The sequence below is a fragment of the Mus caroli genome, unplaced genomic scaffold (assembly GCF_978045245.1).
Source record: "Mus caroli unplaced genomic scaffold, Mus_caroli_1 scaffold_15, whole genome shotgun sequence".
In the NCBI taxonomy this organism is placed as follows: Eukaryota; Metazoa; Chordata; class Mammalia; order Rodentia; family Muridae; genus Mus; species Mus caroli.
The window spans coordinates 29,070,254-29,091,739 of record NW_028227270.1 but is presented as its reverse complement, the minus strand read 5'-3'; the positions used below and the strand labels follow the sequence as shown (position 1 = coordinate 29,091,739).

Genomic DNA, 21,486 nt, shown 5'->3' with positions numbered 1-21,486 from the left:
ACAGATACAAAATAACACATGGCTTTGTACCTCTGCAGCACAGCAGAACCAAGCACAGAACTGTCCAATGTCAACATGGCTTCTATCACTGCCAGCAAAGCAACGCACAACACACGGTGCTACAACTGACTCTACTGACACAATCAACTCATGCGCCTTCTTCCTCAGGACTGGCATCACCAAATTTGCTCTGCATTTTGTTTCTAATTTAGCCTAAGCACAGGGAACAATTATGTAAGTCCTCTTGGGTACCACAGATACCTTAAAAGGCAGTGCTCAACATTCTGATAAAATTCCCAGGGATGAAAAGTATTAAAAAGTAAACACAAATGAAAATTAATCACATTAGAATTTGGGCATCTAAAAACTGTCCTACTATGAATTAAGTATGCAATAAATTTCCATTTAGCAAAAAGTAAAATATAAATAAATTTTGCTTGTGAAGAGTGAACCAGAAGAAAAATCAAAATAGCATTTGAAAATCCACATCAAACATGGGAGTGTTCAAAAGACACATACTCCAGGATGCTGGATTTAAGCACAAATTCTGTCATAGTAAGTTCCTAGCTCTCTGTGATGGTTTGAATGAAAATGGGCCCCATACCCAGGGGACTAAGCAGATCCTGGTGGCACACCCTGCTTCTAGTGGACACCCTCAGCGCCCCCTTCTACCTCATCTTCATTCCTAAGCGTCACTCCCAATATCTAAATGATAGTGTCCACCCCTGGCAGGATCTCAAAAGCATTCCCTACAAGACAACCACCACTGACACTCTCTCCTAAGAAACAGAGAGGGCAACAGAACTAAGGATCAAACACCCACCCAACAAAGACAACCAGATATCAACACCTACAGTTACAATGATCCCAAACCCAGAGGCATGAATGACAGAATGAGAACACAGCAACAGCCGGGACAAAGTTTTGACTAAAGCTGAGCAACCCTGCTCCAGTCCGTGCTGAGAAATGCAAGGAGTGGGAGGAGTTCAAAGCAAACTGAATATGTCAGAAGCCCTAAAAGAATCTGTGAAAACACCAACAGTGTAGTGGGATGAAAAACAAAACACTATGACTTGAAAGTGGAGACAAAATTGTTAATGAAAACCCAACTGAGGGAAAACTGGAAATGAAAAATGAAGGCACTCTTATAGGAACCTCAGAGGAAGCCTTACCAATAGAATACAGGAGAAAGAATAGAGTCTCAGGCATGAAGACTAGGTAGAAATGGATTCCTTGGTCAAAGAAACTTTAAGTTAAAAACCCTCCAGGCACAAAACATCCAGTAACTCTGGGGCAGTGTGAATAAAAAGAAAAACAAAATCTGTAAATAATAGGAATAGAAGAAGGAGAAGAAACCCAGCTCAAAGACACAGAAAACATTTTCAACAAAATCATACAAGAAAATTCTCCAGCATAATGATGCCAATCAAGGCATAAGAAGCAGACAGAACAACAAGTATACCAGAGCAGAAAATAAAGCCCTCTTAATATACAATAACCAAAACAGTAAGCATATAGAACAAAGAGATAATATTAAAAGATTCAAGGTTAAAAGACTGTCTTAGTCAGGGTTTCTATTCCTGCACAAACATGACCAAGAAGCAAGTTGTAGAGGAAAGGGTTTATTCAGCTTACACTTCCACACTGCTGTTCATCATCAAAGGAAGTCAGGACTGGAACGGAAGCAGGTCAGGGAGCAGGAGCTGATGCAGAGGCCATGGAGGGATGTTACTTACTGGCTTGCTTCCCCTGGCTTGCTCAGCCTGCTCTTTTATAGAACCCAAGACTACCAGCCCAGAGATGGTCCCACCCACAAGGGGCCTGTACTGGCTATTTTTGTGTCAACTTGACACAGCTGGAGTTATCACAGAGAAAGGAGCTTCAGTTGAGGAAATGCCTCCATGAGATCCAACTGTAAGGCATTTTCTCAATTAGTGATCAAGGGGGAAAGGCCCCTTGTGGGTGGGACCATCCCTGGGCTGGTAGTCTTGGGTTCTATAAGAGAGTAGGCTGAGCAAGCCAGGGGAGGCAAGCCAGTAAAGAACATCCCTCCATGGCCTCTGTATCAGCTCCTGCTCCCTGACCTGTCTGAGTTCCAGTCCTGACTTCCTTTGGTGATGAACAGCAGCATGGAAGTGTAAGCCAAATAAACACTTTCCTCCCCAACTTGCTTCTTGGTCATGATGTTTGTGCAGGAATAGAAACCCTGACTAAGACAGGGCCTTTCCCCCTTGATCACTAATTGAGAAAATGCCTTACAGCTGGACCTCGTGAAGGCATTTCCTCAACTGAAGCTCCTCTCTCTGTGATAACTCCAGCCTGTGTCAAGTTGACACCCAAAACCAGCCAGTACAATTGACCCCTTGTCAACTTGACACACAAACACATCACTAGTAAGCCTCAACTCTTAGTTCTTATTCATCCCCAAGATCTAAACTTTATAAGTCCCACAGTCTTTACATATTAAAAGTTCAATCATTTTAAAACTATCCAAAGTCTTTTTACAATTAAAAGTCTCTTAACTGTGGGATCCACTAAAATATTTTCTTCTTTCAAGAGGGAAAAATATCAACGCACAGTCACAATCAAAAGCAAAAATTAAACTCCAACTGTCCAGTGTCTGGGATCCAACTCATGATCTTCTGGGCATCTCCAAGGGCTTGGGTCACTTCTCCAGCCCTGTCCTTTGTAGCACGCAGCTTTCATTCTAGGCTCCAGCTGCCTGTTCTCCACTGCTGCTGCTGTTCTTGGTGGTCATCTCATGGTACCGGTATCTTCAAAACGCTGCTGTCTTCCACTGTAACTAGGCTTCACCAATAGCCTCTCATAGGCTCTCTTTATGGTGCCAAGCCTCAACTCCTTTGCATGACCCCTTCAGTCCTGGGCCATCAATTGCAACTGAGGCTGCACCTTCACCAATGGCCTTCCACGGGCCCTCACAGTGCCGAACCTCAGCTGCTCTGCATGGCCTCTTCATGCCTTCAAAACCAGTACCACCTGGGTAACTCTTACACATTACCAAGTCCAGCCACAGCACACGGTACAACCTTTGCTATCTCTGGAACATAGCCTCTGTGCTCTCAGAAAACACTTCCCAGTAGATGTCACCTCAATGATGCTGGTCTCTTTTTAATCACCACTAATTTCTTAGCTCCAGCTAACCAGCATCAATAGTCCCAGTAATGCAAAGGTTTCACTTTAGTAGTTCTGGTATCTTGTTAATCACAGCTGATTCTTCAGCCCCAGCTAACCAGAACCACAGAATCTTCACAATCAAACTAGCAATGGCCCTGAAAAAAGTCTTTAATCTTCCCTCTGAAATTTCACAAGCCAAGCCTCCATCTTCTGCACTGTTCTCAACATTATCTTCCAAGCTCCCACACAACATTTGACAGAGCTCTTAACACCGAATCGATCTTCTGGCCCAAAGTTCCAAAGTCCTTCCACAGTCCTCCCCAAAACATGGTCAGGCTGTCACAGAAATACCCCACTATGCTGGTACCAATTTGTCTTAGTCAGGGTTTCTATTCCTGCACAAACATCATGACCAAGAAACAAGTTGGGGAGGAAAGGGTTTATTCAGCTTACATTTCCACATTGCTGTTCATCACTGAAAGAAGTCAGGACTGGAACTCAAACAGGTCAGGGAGCAGGAGCTGATGCAGAGGCCATGGAAGGATGTTACTTACTGGCTTGCTTGCCCTGGCTTGCTCAGCCTGCTCTCCTATAGAACCCAAGACTACCAGCCCAGAGATGGTCCCACCCACAAGGGGCCTTTCCCCCTTGATCACTAATTGAGAAAATGCTTTACAGCTGGACCTCATGGAGGCACCTTCCCAACTGAAGCTCTTTTCTCTGTGATAACTCCAGCCTGTGTCAAGTTGACACCAAAACCAGCCAGTACAAAGATGTTACACCTGACTTCTCAATGGAGCCTCTAGAGCAGAAGGGCCTGGATACATGTTCTGAGGTATCACAGACACCAGCCCTGACTGCTATAGGGTGGGGCACTGGGCTATGTACAGACAGGCTGGTCTCCAGTTGAGCTGAGGTCTGAACCTGAAGGGTGATAATTCACCTTCATAACATGGTAGGCATTCCCTCATGCTCCTGGAACTCTGGCCCCTGCCTAAGTTACTGCCCCCCACAGGAGAAGCATGGCTAGAAGTCATGTAGGCAACGGCCCAAGCTTCTGACCTTCAGGCTAAACTCCTCCCTAGTTACCTAGCAACAATAAGATAAGACAGAATACTTTAAAAAGGGTAGTTCAGCCCCTGCTTGCTCTCTTACTTGTCTCTCTTACCTCTTACTCCTCACTCTCACCCTCTCTCCTATCTCTTTGTCTTCTCCTCTCCTCTCTCCCTCTTACTCTCTCTTTCTCTCTAGTCTCCCCCCCTCTCTCTTCTACCTTCTCTCTTTCTCCCTGCCTTTCTATAATAAAGCTCTAAAACCATAGAGTCTCTGCTCATCAAGATCTGCTGTGCTCACTCTCGCAGGTGTTGGGAACCTCTCTTCCCTCATCCCTCTCTCCCATAACCCCGGTGGCTTTAGCAAAGTAGCCCAGGGCTCCCAGATAGGGCTGCCCCTTTCCACCCCCCGAAGAGTGGGTCAGAAGCATAGATGCCTACCCGGGGATGAGTGGAAGGTAGATAGCAATCCTCCTATGCCTGACTGACGAGAGCATAGGTGGAACTCTGGTGGGGTGTGGGTCTTCCCCTTCCCCAGGGCCCCCCTTTTTTAGTTCCCAACACTACAGCTTCCAAAACTTTCAATTACAATACATGGAGAAGACAGATATTCCATGATAAAACCAAATTTAAGCAGTATCTATTTACAAATCAGGTCCTACAGAAGGTACTGGAAGGTAAACTTCAAATAAAGAGGCTAACCACATCCAAGAAAACACAAAGAATGAATACTATAAAACCAGCAAAACTGAAAGGGTGGGCTGCTGCCACACACAACACAGAGGGTGGGCTGCCCTACACACATCACTGAAGGTAGGAAGCTCTCGCCCCCCCCCACACACACAATACCACCCCCACACACACAACACAGAGGGTGGGGTGCCCCACACACAACACAGAGGGTGGGCTGCCCTACACACATCACTGTAGGACGCCCCCTCCCCAACATAGAGGGTGGGATGCCCATACACACAACTCAGCAACAGGCGCCAACACTGCTCACTGATAACTCTCAACATGGATGGTCTCAATTCTACCAACAAAAAGAAATAAACTAACAGAAAGGATTCAAACACAGGATTCATCCTGCTGCTATATCCAAGAAACACATGTTAGCATCAAGGATGGACACCATCTTAGGGTAAAGGATGGAAAAGGATTTTCCCTTTGTTTAGGTCAAAGATTATTTTAAAAACTAAAAAATTAAGGCTTCTCTTTTCCAAAGTTGCAGATCAAAGTAAGTTTCTCATTTTGACAATGGTCTGAACTTGGATGATGTAACACAGCATCTTGCATTTTAATAGAAGTACTTCTGTGTATGTTGCTGTAGTCTCAAGTGAGAAAACTTTTTGTGACTGTAAATACTGGAATACAAACAAATTAAATTGTACAATTAAAATTTCTGCAGCTACAGGTGTTTTCTTGCCCTACTTATAAGCTCTAGTGAAATGCACGTGGTTTTCCATCAGGACCTCCAGTTGTTATCTAAGGGACACTGAGTCTCAGGAGGCTTGATTTTCACCACTTACCTTCTTGTGATAAATGCTACATAGTCCTCTCTCGACATCCGGTAACTTACGAAGAAGGTTTTCTATCTGCTCAAACACACTGGATTCTGAGTGGAGAACATCAGATACTGCATCAAGTCGGGCATTTATTTCCCTGTGAGAACAGAATAACAGCAATGTGCAGATGTTAGGAATTCAGACTATAAACATTGCCAACTTTAATGTCTAGGACTATGCCACAGTCAGTTAAAAAGGCCTAAGATGATGCTTTCATCCTATTCTTCCCTGCCTCTATCATGTGGGTTAACACACAGGTACCATACAAGGAAGTCACGAGCAAAGTAGGATGAAGAACAGCTCATGAGGCAAATATATAGAGCACATTTCCCTGTCTCTGAGGGGGACCGTGCAGGTGTCAGACAGAGCACCAAACCCTGCAAAGAGATAAGATTGAAAACCCAGTGCAGATTGACTTTGTCAATCTGGATCAGACTTTAGAGAGTCTAATGCTAGAATGGTCATTACCAGCATATTTAAAACCCAGAACAATCTGGGACAAAGTTTCCAGGCAACAATCAGTTTGATCAGTTCAATTCCAGGTGCACAATAGAGCTGAAGGCATTCTTTGACAAAATACATGTGACCATGAGGGTGGGCTCTATAGCTAAAAAGGCCTAGAATCTAGTGTGGTGTCTGACTAATAGCATAGAGGTCAGCAGGCCATGAAATACATGTGGCATCTTCCCTAAGGATGGACAATGGCCTAGGGAGGGGAGAGACTCCCCAGATACCTAAAAGGTTACCATTTTGTTAACAAAAAATCAACTCTCTGCTTTCTGGATGGAATGCAAATATTTGGTTTCATCTCTTCCACTGGGGAGATACCTCTGTGTCCTCTTAACATTCCTGGTCCTCTTGATACTTTTCTGTGAATGCAAAGACCTCTGTGCCCCCAGCAAGTCTCCTCTGAGATTTGCCATGTCCCTGTACTCAAGTTCTACTCAGTGAACTGAGAACAGGAATGGTGGATATCACCTCTATGTGCTGGCTGATGAAAACGTCCTGTGCAACCTTCCACGCTCTTCTTCCTGCCTTTGCTCAAAGCACTGCTGTAAGCCACACAGTGACGCCATCGACCTGGGCTCACGACTACAGGAGAACACACTTTACTTCCATATCTGCTACCAAGTAAAGTTCTCAAGTAGTGAAACCATTAAGACTTGGGATGTGTTTGCTCAGATAACTTGGCTACCATGGCTCACAGGGCTACCTTGAGCAGTAAGATGCAGTGGTTATGGTGGAAGCACTGTTGAATGAAGCATCGCTGGTGGAAATAGAGCCTAATCAAAGATAGAGGAGTAACAATAGAAAGTGTGGAGATTGTGATGTCAGAAGACACAGAAAACCAGGGTTGCAGGACTTTATCAATGGTGACATACCCTGAGTGATTAAGTCACTTGGGAAGATATGTGAAGCCTTGTCAACATAAGATGGAGACCTGAAGATTAAATGTATCTTCAGTGAATTGTAGCCCACCAACTCCCTAGATTGGCACTATAGACTACTGTGATACGAAAGACACTGGCAAGTGCACATGTCTGGTGCACACAGGCCCTTAGTACAATTTAAATGAATAAGCCAGTGGAGAAAAGAGTGAAATATTTTAGTGGAAACAGAGGCATCAAACATTAAATAAGGTGGGGATCTAGAAATAGACAGTTTGGCGTTTAAGAGCAGTTGCTGATCGTGCAGAAGGTCTGGGTTCTCTTCCCAGCACCGATATGCTGGTTCACGACCAGTCCTACCTTCTGTCCAGGCAGGGGTCTCTGTGTCCATCAAGGCCAGCAAAGTATTGATCCCCATGAAGCAAGTTCAGTTAACTACAACTCAACAGCCTCGAATCCACCCATAAAGCCATGCCTTTCTGAGGTGCAGTGACACTACACTAAACATCCCACAACTTAAGGATCACAGAATATCACAGGATGTTCAATAAACAGTTGTTTATTTCAATTCAACTTGCTTCCCAAGGATACATATGAACATATGAAATAAAGCAAAATGAGCTGGAAAAAAAAAGACGAAAGCTGTTTTCCATAGGACTGTTGTGATAAAATAAATCAATGTTTTGCTTTAACATTTACCCAAAATGTTATAAAATACATATGAAGATCTACTTCAATAACTAATCCCTGCAAAAATGAAAGATGACACCAATTGGATCAGATGAGGTTGATGCTACAGATGGTCGAGGACAGACTTTTTAAAAGATACCATCTGTGAATGTATATGACACCCACACAGATAGCTACTATCTCAAAATTAAAGGTTTTTTTCAATATATAAAGATAATAGCAAATGACTCAAATAAAAACCTAAGTCAGCTTTATGAGTTCTATCAGAAAAAAAAAAATAGAGATAGGACCATAAATTCCTTAAGAGATTAAAATATTATACTATGTTAGTTTCAACCTGAAAACCACAAAGTAAGCAAGTTTTGGTCTAGCCTGGTGTCGTCACAGGCCACAGCATAATGTGAATCATTTTGGTACTAACACAGACTTTTTCAGCTTAGAGCTTAAGAATTTGAGGAATCAGAGGAAAGCGACCCAAGTCTTAGGTTCCACCATTTATTACTTAGCCTCACCTTGGTTTTTCCAGGTATAAAATGTGAATAGCAATGGGCCTAAACTTTAGTGTTCTTACAAGAACTCACAAATATAAGCTGGGCTTACAACACAATGCTATTATCAGTTCTGATCATTAGGTAACTGTCTTAGTCAGGGTTTCTATTTCTGCACAAACATCATGACCAAGAAACAGTTGGGGAGGAAAGGGTTTATTCGGCTTACATTTCCATACTGCTGTTCATCACCAAAGGATGCAGGACTGGAACTCAAGCAGGTCAGAAATCAGAAGCTGATGCAGAAGCCATGGAGGGATGTTCTTTACTGGCTTGCTTCCCCTAGCTTGCTCAGCCTGCTCTCTTATAGAACCCAAGACAACCAGCCCAGGGATGGTCCCATCACAAGGGACCCTTCCCCCTTGATCACTAATTAAGAAAATGCCCCACAGCTGGATCTCATGAAGGCATTTCCTCAACTGAAGCTCCTTTCTCTGTGATAACTCCAGCTTGTGTCAAGTTGACACACAAAACCAGCCAGTACAGTAACACACAGAATAACATGTGGCTTAGGCAGTGGTTTCGGCGCATACCTTTAACCCCAGCACTCTGGAGGCAGAGAGAGGTGGATCTCTGAGCTTGAGGCCAACCTGGTCTACAAAGTTAGTTCTATGATAGCCAGGGCTACACAGAGAAACCCTGTCTTGAAAAACCAAGCTGGGATGTATTTGGGTAGGGAGTAGGGTATAGATTATGAAAGAAATGGGAATAATTATAAACAGACCTTAAGAAATACCTACAAAGATGGGTATTTCTGGTAAAGTAAGTGAACAAGAAGAGCCGCACCTGGAATCTTCAGCACTAAGAAGCAGGTAGCAGTAATTTCAATTGTTATACTGAGACTAGTGAGAAGTCGTATTGAGAAAATATGTTAGTACTAATTACAAATGCCTATGTGGGCAGGGAGACAGTAAAGGGGCAAGTGGTGTTGCTTAGCACAAATCTGTTAATACTAGGTGGCAATAGTTCCATTTTTATCTTCTGTATACAGATTAAAATGCCAATGACAAAGAATGACTTCAAGGATTTAAAAATAAAACAATTCACGTAATTTGGAGGTTTGTTTGTTTGTTTGTTTGTTTTATTGAAGGAGTTAAAAGGCCTTCTAAGAAATCAAAATAAAGCAGTGGGGGAGCCATGAGAATCATCCCATTAGCTCAGTCAATGAAAGGTTGGGTAAGCCTGACAAACAACAAGCAGCAGCATTGTTAAAAGGATGAGAAATGATAATGATGTCTGAGCTTTCTTCACTGTCACTGTGATAAAATACCCTGACAAAGCAATGTAGGGGGAAAACTTATTTGGCACACAATTCCAGGTGACAGTCCAGCAGGGTAGGGAAATCAGGTGGCAGGAACTTGAAGCAGCTGGTCACATCTGTAGTCAAGCCCCGAGAGAGAATATGCTTCTGCCCAGCTCTCTTTCTCCAATCCTTTAACATTCAGACCCAAACCTAGGGAATGGCTCACCCACAGTGGCTGGGTCCCCCCACTCTCCAAGATAATTCCCTACATACAATCCTTCACTGAGATCACCTTTTCCCAGGTTAATTATGTCAAGCTGGTACTAAAACTAACCACAACAGACATTACCCCGAGATGATCCACATTAGTGCTCCACTGGTTGTTCAATATTATACACCCTCAACCAAGGAAAGAAGGTGCCGGAACCATTTCATTGCAGAAGCCAAAGAACAATGGACATGGGGTCCCGTAAATGGCTGATTACTCACTATCAACCATGGGCCAAAGAAGACCTTGTTGAGGCCACTGGACTCCTTCACACTTGGAGATGAGCTGGTTGATAATGTGAGTATCACTAATAATTCAGCCAACAGAGCTACTCCTACTGATGCAGTTGGAACTTACTGGTTTCTTTTCATGAGGATGTCTCTGTAATTTAAACATGCGAGCACTTGAGGAAAACATAAGGTGCACACAGACTCATGGCTGGTATGTTTAGTTTTGCTGTCATCGCTTGTTTTTCATAAAAACTTTTGCTTTAAAGGTGGATGATCAAAACTAGCCAACCAACTTTAGATGCTAATACACTGGTCATAGGGTGTGGCTGAGTGGTTAAGAGCATGCTTCCTTCTCAGGACGTGGGCTTGATTCCCAGCATCCCTATGACTCACAACCATGTGTAACTTCAGCTGAAGGTGGTCTGATGTTCTCCTCAAGGGCACCAGGTACTCACTGTTACTCTCTCTCTCTCTCTCTCTCTCTCTCTCTCTCTCTCTCTCTCTCCATATACAAAGTAAAATAAATGAATCTTTTTTAAAAGTAGCCTTCTACTAGAAACATAGAGTCCTTTTCTAAGATTGAAGTATTGCTGTACTGACCACATTCATTTACCTAATAGACAATTATAGAGTATTCAGAAAGCACCCATACAGCAGGTAGGAGGTGTCAGGACAGAATTGTAAGGTATATACTTTGCAAACTTTGTCGATAATGAACTTACACTGGATTAGCAAAAAAAAAAAAAAAAAGAAACCAAGAACCCGTTTTAAAAATCAACAATGATATGATAAAATGGAATGATAAATGAGTTATGATCCAGGAACAATGAAACACACAGAGATGTATCTAGTTTCAGGAGTCCATTTTGAAATAGAAATGGAATTAAGACCACTGTTTTTAATCTCTCCCCCCACACCCCAACCTCCTCCCTGTCTCATTTGTGGTTGTTGATATGAACAGACTTCTCTTCAGGGGTCAGAGGGGACTTCCTGGGACTTCCAGCACTGTTCTAGATGAAGAGCTATAAAAGACTAGGGGAGATGCCCCAGGGATGTGGGAACCATGATAGGGGGGCCAGAGCAGCACTGTGGGTTAAAAGCAATTGGAGCCACACAGCAGCTGCAACACTAAACTGAGAACCAAGGCTGGTGGTCTGGACAGGCTGAGGATCAGTTAGAAGCTGCTTCACAAAGCCAGGCAAGCAACAGTGAAGGACTATGAATGTGAGGAGGCTGCTATGGGAACGGAGAGGAGCAGACAGTTTCAATAAATAGCAGTAGCTATTATCGATTGTAAAACAGTAATTATCTCACATAGATGAGTTTTTGTTTCAAAGTCACAATCGAGGAAGTCCTCCTCCAGCACTCTGAGGATGGTCAGCCTGGGAAGCCCCATGAGGAAAAGCATAAGCGTGGAGAAAGATCCATCCAGAGGACCAGGAAACACAAAACATCCGCTCCTTCTCCGCAGTCTCCCTTGGTCCTCTGCTGCTGCTGCAGTGAACACTGCCTTTGATGCTGGGACATCACCGTTGGCCTGCATCTCCCCAGGCATTGAGCTGGGTAACCAAGGAGGGGAAGGACCCCATGTTCCTGGCCCTGGGAGGGGTTAATCCTCAGGCCCTGGTGGGCAGACATGACCTAAGACCCCCAGTAGGTTCACTTTTGAAGAGTAGTTCAAAAGAGCAGTGAAGAGCAGGTACCACACTTCCCGTTCACCTTCAAAGGTCAGAGGGCACAGGTGTGAAGGCAGTAGCAATCAGTCACAGCTCCCAGCATGCACCGGACACCTTCCTTTCCAGTGTGAGAATAACTAATCGCCCTGGGCTGAGTGAGCCCCATAAAAGTGCTGTTGGCATAGAGTGTGGGAAACCACAGAGAATTAATAAAGCCTCCTGGTGATGTTAAGTTTAAGTAGTTCTAGAGAGTTAAAAGTAACACTTCTGTTAATATAAATTTAATGTTAAGTGAAAGGAAATATGTAATATTCTATTACCTCGTCATTTAAGCCAGGGTAATAAACTAGAAACGGGGCATTAATAATCCAGACATACAGGTTTCCAAAATAAGAGCCATTTAATTATTCAACAGAATTAACTATCATGAAAATGTACTCTCTGCTGTATGAAAATCACAGGGAAATGTAGCCAAGGAGCTAATCCTAATGGTTCCCATTCCCTTCATTTTAATCATTCATTTATGCAATCTGAGTACATCATAAAGTCAGCAGGCATGATCCTCATACCATTTTCTTTTTTTTTTTTTTTTTTTTTCACTCCATGAAATGCCTTTGTTTTAATTTTCTTTAAGGCCAATAAAATTCTATTTTGTATATGTACAATTTCTTTTTTTTTTTAATTTTTAATATTTTTATTACATATTTTCCTCAATTACATTTCCAATGCTATCCCAAAAGTCCCCCATAGCGCCCCCCACTTCCCTACCCACCCATTCCCATTCTTTTGGCCCTGGCATTCCCCTATATTGGGGCATATAAAGTTTGCAAGTCCAATGGGCCTCTCTTTCCATTGATGGCCGACTAGGCCATCTTTCGATACATATGCAGCTAGAGACAAGAGCTCCGGGGTTCTGGTTAGTTCATCATGTTGTTCCAACAATAGGGTTGCAGATCCCTTTAGCTCCTTGGGTACTTTCTCTAGCTTCTCCATTGGGAGCCCTGTGATACATCCAATAGCTGACTGTGAACATCCACTCCTGTGTTTGCTAGGCCCCGGCATCGTCTCACAAGAGACAGCTATATTTGGGTCCTTTCAGCAAAATCTTGCTAGTGTATGCAATGGTGTCAACATTTAGAAGCTGCTTATGGGATGGATCGCTGGATACGGCAGTCTCTAAATGGTCCATCCTTTCATCACAGCTACGAACTTTGTCTCTGTAACTCCTTCCCTGGGTGTTTTGTTCCCAATTCTAAGAAGGTGCACAGTGTCCACACTTTGGTCTTCATTCTTCTTGAGTTTCATGCGTTTATCAAATTGTATCTTATATCTTGGGTATCCTAAGTTTTGGGCTAATATCCACTTATCAGTGAATACATATTGTGTGAGTTCTTTTGTGCTTGTGTTACTTCACTCAAGATGATGCCCTCCAGGTCCATCCATTTGGCTAGGAATTTCATAAATTCATTCTTTTTAATAGCTGAGTAGTACTCCATTGTGTAAATGTACCATAATTTCTGTAACCATTCCTCTGTTGAGGGACATCTGGGTTCTTTCCAGCTTCTGGCTATTATAAATAGGGCTGCTATGAACATAGTGGAGCATGTGTCCTTCTTACCGGCTGGGACATCTTCTGGATATATGCCCAGGAGAGGTATTGCTGGATCCTCTGGTAGTACTATGTCCAATTTTCTGAGGAACCGCCAGACTGATTTCCAGAGTGGTTGTACAAGCTTGCAATCCCACCAACAATGGAGGAGTGTTCCTCTTTCTCCACATCCTCGCCAGCATCTGCTGTCACCTGAATTTTTGATCTTAGCCATTCTGATTGGTGTGAGGTGGAATCTCAGGGTTGTTTTGATTTGCATTTCCCTGATGATTAAGGATGTTGAACATTTTTTCAGGTGCTTCTCTGCCATTCGGTATTCCTCAGGAGAGAATTCTTTGTTCAGTTCTGAGCCCCATTTTTTAATGGGGTTATTTGACTTTCTGGAGTCCACCTTCTTGAGTTCTTTATATATATTGGATATTAGTCCCTTATCTGATTTAGGATAGGTGAAGATCCTTTCCCAATCTGTTGGTGGTTTTTTTGTCTTATTGATGGTGTCTTTAGCCTTGCAGAAGCTTTGTAGTTTCATGAGGTCCCACTTGTCAATTCTCGATCTTACAGCACAAGCCACTACTGTTCTATTCAGGAATTTTTCCCCTGTGCCCATATCTTCAAGGCTTTTCCCCACTTTCTCCTCTATAAGTTTCAGTGTCTCTGGTTTTATGTGAAGTTCCTTGATCCACTTAGACTTGACCTTAGTACAAGGAGATAGGAATGGATCGATTCGCATTCTTCTACATGTTAACAACCAGTTGTGCCAGCACCATTTGTTGAAAATGCTGTCTTTCTTCCACTGGATGTTTTTAGCTCCCTTGTCGAGGATCAAGTGACCGTAGGTGTGTGGGTTCATTTCTGGGTCTTCAATTCTATTCCATTGGTCTATTTGTCTGTCACTATACCAGTACCATGCAGTTTTTATCACAATTGCTCTGTAGTAGAGCTTTAGGTCCGGCATGGTGATTCCACCAGAGGTTCTTTTATCCTTGAGAAGAGTTTTTGCTATCCTAGGTTTTTTCTTATTCCAGATGAATTTGCAGATTGCACTTTCTAATTCGTTGAAGAATTGAGTTGGAATTTTGATGGGGATTGCATTGAATCTGTAGATTGCTTTTGGCAAGATAGCCATTTTTACAATGTTGATCCTGCCAATCCATGAGCATGGGAGATCTTTCCATCTTCTGAGATCTTCTATAATTTCTTTCTTCAGAGACTTGAAGTTTTTATTATACAGATCTCTCACTTCCTTAGTTAGAGTCACGCCAAGATATTTTATATTATTTGTGACTATTGAGAAGGGTGTTGTTTCCCTAATTTCTTTCTCAGCCTGTTTATTCTTTGTGTAGAGAAAGGCCATTGATTTGTTTGAGTTAATTTTATATCCAGCTACTTCACCGAAGCTGTTTATCAGGCTTAGGAGTTCTCTGGTGGAATTTTTAGGGTCACTTATATATACTATCATATCATCTGCAAAGAGTGATATTTTGACTTCATCTTTTCCAATTTGTATCCCTTTGATCTCCTTTTGTTGTCGAATTGCTCTGGCTAGGACTTCAAGTACAATGTTGAATAGGTATGGAGAAAGTGGACAGCCTTGTCTAGTCCCTGATTTTAGAGGGATTGCTTCAAGCTTCTCACCATTTACTTTGATTTTGGCTACTGGTTTGCTGTAGATTGCTTTTATCATGTTTAGGTATGGGCCTTGAATTCCTGATCTTTCCAAGACTTTTATCATGAATGGGTGTTGGATCTTGTCAAATGCTTTTTCCGCATCTAACGAGATGACCATGTGGTTTTTGTCTTTGAGTTTGTTTATATACTGGATTACGTTGATGGATTTCCGAATATTGAACCATCCCTGCATACCTGGGATGAAACCTACTTGGTCAGGATGGATGATTGTTTTGATGTGTTCTTGGATTGTGTTAGCAAGAACTTTATTGAGGATTTTTGCATCAATATTCATAAGGGATATTGGTCTGAAGTTTTCTATCTTTGTTGGGTCTTTTTGTGGTTTAGGTATCAGAGTAATTGTGGCTTCATAGAATGAGTTGGGTAGAGTACCTTCTGTTTCTATTTTGTGGAATAGTTTGTGAAGAACTGGGATTAGATCTTCTTTGAAGGTCTGATAGAACTCTGCACTAAACCCATCTGGTCCTGGGCTTTTTTTAGTTGGGAGACTATTAATGACTGCTTCTATTTCTTTGGGGGATATAGGGCTGTTTAGATCATTAACCTGATCTTGATTCAACTTTGGTACCTGGTATCTGTCTAGGAACTTCTCCATTTCATCCAGGTTCTCCAGTTTTGTTGAGTATAGCCTTTGGTAGAAGGATCTGATGGTGTTTTGGATGTCTTCAGGATCTGTTGTTATGTCTCCTTTTTCATTTCTGATTTTGTTAATTAGGATGCTTTCCCTGTGCCCTCTAGTGAGTCTGGCTAAGGGTTTATCTATCTTGTTGATTTTCTCAAAGAACCAGCTCCTTGATTGGTTGATTCTTTGAATAGTTCTTCTTGTTTCCACTTGGTTGATTTCGCCCCTGAGTTTGATTATTTCCTGCCGTCTACTCCTCTTGAGTGAATTTGCTACCTTTTGTTCTAGTGCTTTTAGGTATGTTGTCAAGCTGCTAATGTGTGCTCTCTCTAGTTTCCTTTTGGAGGCACTCAGAGCTATGAGTTTTCCTCTTAGAAATGCTTTCATTGCGTCCCATAAGTTTGGGTATGTTGTGGCTTCATTTTCATTGAACTCTAAAAAGTCCTTAATTTCTTTCTTTATTCCTTCCTTGACCAAGGTATCATTGAGAAGAGTGTTATTCAGTTTCCACGTGAAGGTTGGCTTTCTATTATTTATTTTGTTATTGAAGATCAGCCTTAGTCCATGGTGATCTGATAGGATGCATGGGACAATTTCAATATTTTTGTATCTGTTGAGGCCTGTTTTGTGACCAATTATGTGGTCAATTTTGGAGAAGGTACCATGAGGTGCTGAGAAGAAGGTATATCCTTTTGTTTTAGGATAGAATGTTCTGTAGATATCTGCCAGATCCATTTGATTCATAATTTCTCTTAGTTTCTCTGTGTCCCTGTTTAGTTTCTGTTTCCATGATCTGTCCATTGGTGAAAGTGGAGTGTTGAAGTCTCCCACTATTATTGTATGAGGTGCAATGTGTGCTTTGAGATTTACTAAAGTTTCTTTAATGAATGTGGCTGCCTTTGTATTTGGAGCATAGATATTCAGGATTGATAGTTCCTCTTGGAGGATTTTACCTTTGATGAGTATGAAGTGTCCCTCCCTGTCTTTTTTAATGACTTTGGGTTGGAAGTCAATCTTATCAGATATTAGAATGGCTACTCCAGCTTGTTTCTTCATACCATTTGCTTGGAAAATTGTTTTCCAGCCTTTCATTCTGAGGTAGTGTCTATCTTTTTCTCTGAGATGAGTTTCCTGTAAGTAGCAAAATGTTGGGTCTTGTTTGTGTAGCCAGTTTGTTAGTCTATGTCTTTTTATCGGGGAGTTGAGTCCATTGATATTAAGAGATATTAAGGAAAAGTAATTGTTGTTTCCTGTTATTTTTGTTGTTAAAGTTGGCATTCTGTTCTTGTGGCTGTCTTCTTTTAGGTTTGTTGAGGGATTACCTTCTTGTTGTTTCTAGGGCGTGGTTCCTGTCCTTGTACTGGTTTTTTTCTGTTATTATCCTTTGAAGGGCTGGATTCGTGGAGAGATAATGTGTGAATTTGGCTTTGTCGTGGAATACTTTGGTTTCTCCATCTATGTTAATTGAGAGTTTGGCTGGGTATAGTAGCCTGGGCTGGAATTTGTGTTCTTTTAGTGTCTGTATAACATCCGTCCAGGATCTTCTGGCTTTCATAGTCTCTGGTGAAAAATCTGGTGTAATTCTGATAGGCTTGCCTTTATATGTTACTTGGCCTTTTTCTCTTACTGCTTTTAGTATTCTATCTTTATTTAGAGCATTTGTTGTTCTGATTATTATGTGTCGGGAGGTATTTCTTTTCTGGTCCAGTCTATTTGGAGTTCTGTAGGCTTCTTGTATGTTCATGGGCATCTCTTTCTTTAGATTTGGGAAGTTTTCTTCTATAATTTTGTTGAAGATGTTTGCTGGTCCTTTGAGTTGAAAATCTTCATTCTCATCCACTCCTATTATCCGTAGGTTTGGTCTTCTCATTGTGTCCTGTATTTCTTGGATGTTTTGAGTTAGGATCTTTTTGCATTTTACATTTTCCTTGATTGTTGTGCCGATGTTCTCTATGGAGTCTTCTGCACCTGAGATTCTCTCTTCCATCTCTTGTATTCTGTTGCTGATGCTGGTATCTATGGTTCCAGATTTCTTTCCTAGGGTTTCTATCTCCAGTGTTGCCTCATTTTGGGTTTTCTTTATTGTGTCTACTTCCCTTTTTAGGTCTAGTATGGTTTTGTTCATTTCCATCATCTGTTTGGATGTGTTTTCCTGTTTTTCATTAAGGACTTCTACCTGTTTGATTAGGTTATCCTGTTTTTCTTTAAGGATTTGTAACTCTTTAGCAGTGTTCTCCTGCAATTCTTTAAAGGATTTTTGTGCTTCCTCTTTACTGTCTTCTACCTGTTTACCAGTGTTCCTTTGTATTTCTTTAAGTGTGTTATTAAAGTCCTTCTTGAAGTCCTCTACCATCATCAGGAGATATGCTTTTAGATCCGTGTCTAGCTTTTCCGGTGTGTTGGGGTGCCCTGGACTGGGCGAAGTGGGAGTGCTGGGTTCTGATGATGGTGAGTGGTCTTGGTTTCTGTTAGTAAGATTATTACGTTTACCTTTCGCCATCTGGTAATCTCTGGGGTTAGTTGTTGTCGTTGTCACTGTTTAAAGATTGGAGCAGAAGCTGTGTTCCACTCACCAGCAGTCTCAAAATCCTGTGGCGGGGGTCGTGGGTAGCTGGCGGTACCCCGGTGCTGGTCCAGCCGGAAGAGGCCTGTGGTCCTACTCAGGCTGGTTTTCTGCTTCCCTAACTAATGCAGTCTCAGGTCGCGCACGCAATTGGATTGGAGCAGAAGCTGTGTTCCACTCACCAGAAGTCTTAAGATCCTGTGGCGGGTGTTGTGGGTAGCTGGCGAGTGTCAGCCGACCCTGCGCCCTAGCTACCCCGGTGCTTTTCTGACTGGAAGAGGCTTGTGGCCTTATGTAGGCCGGATTTCTCTCTCCCCAACCAGAGCAGTCTCAGGTCCCGCGTGATTGGACTGGAGCAGAAGCTGTGTTCCACTCACCAGCAGTCTCAAAATCCTGTGGCGGGGGTCATGGGTAGCTGGCGGGTGTCAGCCGACCCTGAGCTCTAGCTACCCTGGTGCTAATCCGGCCGGATGAGGCCTGTGGCCCTACTCAGGCCGGTTTCTGCTTCCCTAACTAATGCAGTCTCAGGTCCCGCGCGCAATTGGATTGGAGCAGAAGCTGTGTTCCACTCACCAGAAGTCTTAAGATCCTGTGATGGGTGTTGTGGGTAGCTGGCGAGTGTCAGCCGACCCTACGCCCTAGCTACCCCGGTGCTTTTCTGACCGGAAGAGCCTCATACCATTTTCTACAAAGCGCCCTGAACTGTAAAAGCACTCTTCTTTCTTTGTGTACCTTAAGGAGTCCATGTATAAGGACAGGAGTTGTATTGACTCCGAAGCTCCCTTCCCTGCAGGTCGCTCTCCTTACTAGTAGACTGCACAGCTCCAAGCAGGAGTAGATTCCTTGAGAGCAGGAGTAATACCATGTCACTGATACAGCAGTACAAGTGCAAAATAACCATCCTATTCTATTGAAGGAAAGCGTGAAGAGTACTGTGGTCCACCCCCAGGCCCTCGCTATGTCACAGGGAATAAAGGATACAGAGTCACATTTGCTTCATCTTTTGGTTAAAAAAAAAAAATCAACTTTAGGACACAGAACACAGGAATAGCTGGAGTTATGCAATGTGACCTGGGCGAGTGGGAGCAGTGACAGGAGGCAAAAATTTATGAGACCACCCAAAGATTTAAGTTACCGTTTGAATTGATAAGATAGTTGGAGGCAGCAGCAGGGGCAGAAGCCATCGCTGGGATGTCTCAGTGGACTGCTGGGCACTCAGGACACACTTATCTCTCTCCCTCCCCTACAAACAAGCAGACAGGGCTCTGTGGACACACATGCCCCCCCCCCCCCAGCACTGTCCAGGGTGACCTAGGAACGCATACGGCATCTCCAGAACATCTGTGACATCACACTTATAGCTCACTCTAAACCAGAAAGACCACATTGGTTTTTAAACTATGGAAAGACCCTGGGTTTTTAATGTAATGAATATATAAATGCATTACTTGCACTGTTAGAACCACTGAATTTCGGAGGTCCTTTTGTTAGGAGTTGGATTCAATAACCAACATACTACTTTTAGTGATCAACGATGGCTTAACATGTATGTACACAACAAGAACATGACACTGAGCTTCCTAAATTCTCAGGACTTCCCCTGAATAGCTCATTAAATAAAAAAGGAGCATTTTGGCTGAGCAGTGGTGGTGCATGCCTTTAATCCCAACACTTGGGAGCAGAGGCAGGGAGATTTCTGAGTTCAAGGCCAGCCAGGGCTACACAGAGAGAAACCCTGTCTGGAAAAAACAGAGAGAAAGAGAGAGAGAGAAAGAGAGAGAGAGAGAGAGAGAGAGAGAGAGAGAGACAGAGAGAGAGACAGAGAGAGAGAGACAGAGAGACAGACAGAGAGAGAATGCTGCCCACCTGTACAGGCAGCATTCACTGGGTAGTGCTGCTGCTGCTGCCATTCTGGAAAGGAATGACATGATCATCATCTATTCCTCAGTAAGGTTCTTCTGATCTCCCTACACAAAGAAAATGCAGGAAGGAGAAAATCCAGAATGACCTAGACAGATCCCACGTGGGAGGGCCATCCTCAGAGCCTGCAAATGGGCCGTTTACGACTATTGCTAGATCTGTCCAAGCAAGGAATTTGACAGAGTTCCCTCTACACAGATGGGCTTGGGTGTGAATCGTGCTTTCACCTGATTACTGATGGTGGCAAAGCATAGCAGCAGCACCATTTTTTAATTTTTTGTAATTTTGTTTTGTTTTTGCAAAATAAAACAACTCATGGAAAGTTTTCATTTTTTCTTTCATAAAGAACACAAATGAGCAAAAACCACTTGCATGGAGTAGAAACCAGTACAGCCATTTTAGAAATGAATCTAGAGGTTTCTTAAAAAATTAGAACTAAAACTCCCATATGGATGGCCCAGTTGTAGTACAGTCTACCATACCACAGAGAGCAGTACAGCCATATGCACTGCTGCTCCTCACAACAGTAAGGAAACACAAGCAGCAGTGATCAGACAGGAAATGCAGTTCATGCACACAAGAGTGTGATTTACCCAAAAAGGAAATGTGTAGGGAAAAGGATGAAATGGGGGGGGGGGGGGAACAGGAGGAGGGGAGTACTGAAAGAGACAGCCCAGGTTCAGAACAAAGACAACTCGCTTTCTCACACCAGATGCTGGCTTTACCTCTGTCTGTTTAATGTGGAGAACTGAGTACCTGTGGAAACCAGGAAACTGGGGACTGTGGCACTTTAAGAGAGGGAGAATGGGAAAATATAAATTAAAATAAAGTAGAATGGAGAAAGTTGAAGAGCCGGGAAGTTTCCACAGTATTGTAGAGCTGCAGAAACAAGAGGAGCATGAAGAGGGGTTAAACCAAATGAAGGAGTACTAAAAGGTAGTATAGGAAAAAGAAAAAAATCTTGTAATCCAAATAGAAAAAGTCAAAAGACAGACTAAAGGAAGTTAACGTGCTCCTAGAAGCAGTGGGTTAAAAATTAAAGTTGTGGTGTATTTCAATTGGAGCTAGTTAGAGGAAGGAGATCAGCCCCCACCCCAAAAAATGGCCACTTTTCAGTACTCTTAATTATAGACCAGAATGAGAAAACAAACAAACAAATAAAAAAACAACCTATTGCTGAGGGCACTGCATATGTTGGTTACAAGATAGAGAAAAATGAAGCTGGATCTGAGGTGGAAACTAACTCCCTGTTAGATAGCAAGCATCCCAAGTACTGGAAGGCACCATG

General features: G+C 42.7%; 1 protein-coding gene across 2 annotated transcripts in view; it reads right to left on the bottom strand.

Moving 5' to 3' along the window:
- Positions 1-21,486, bottom strand: part of Msh3 (mutS homolog 3) — a 149,134-nt gene that overhangs the window by 62,650 nt on the left and 64,998 nt on the right. For both annotated transcript variants that reach the window (XM_021180634.3, XM_021180633.3), the window contains exon 13: positions 5,717-5,849. In XM_021180634.3, coding sequence (XP_021036293.1) covers positions 5,717-5,849 — 133 coding nt within the window. The remainder of the gene's footprint in view (positions 1-5,716; positions 5,850-21,486) is intronic.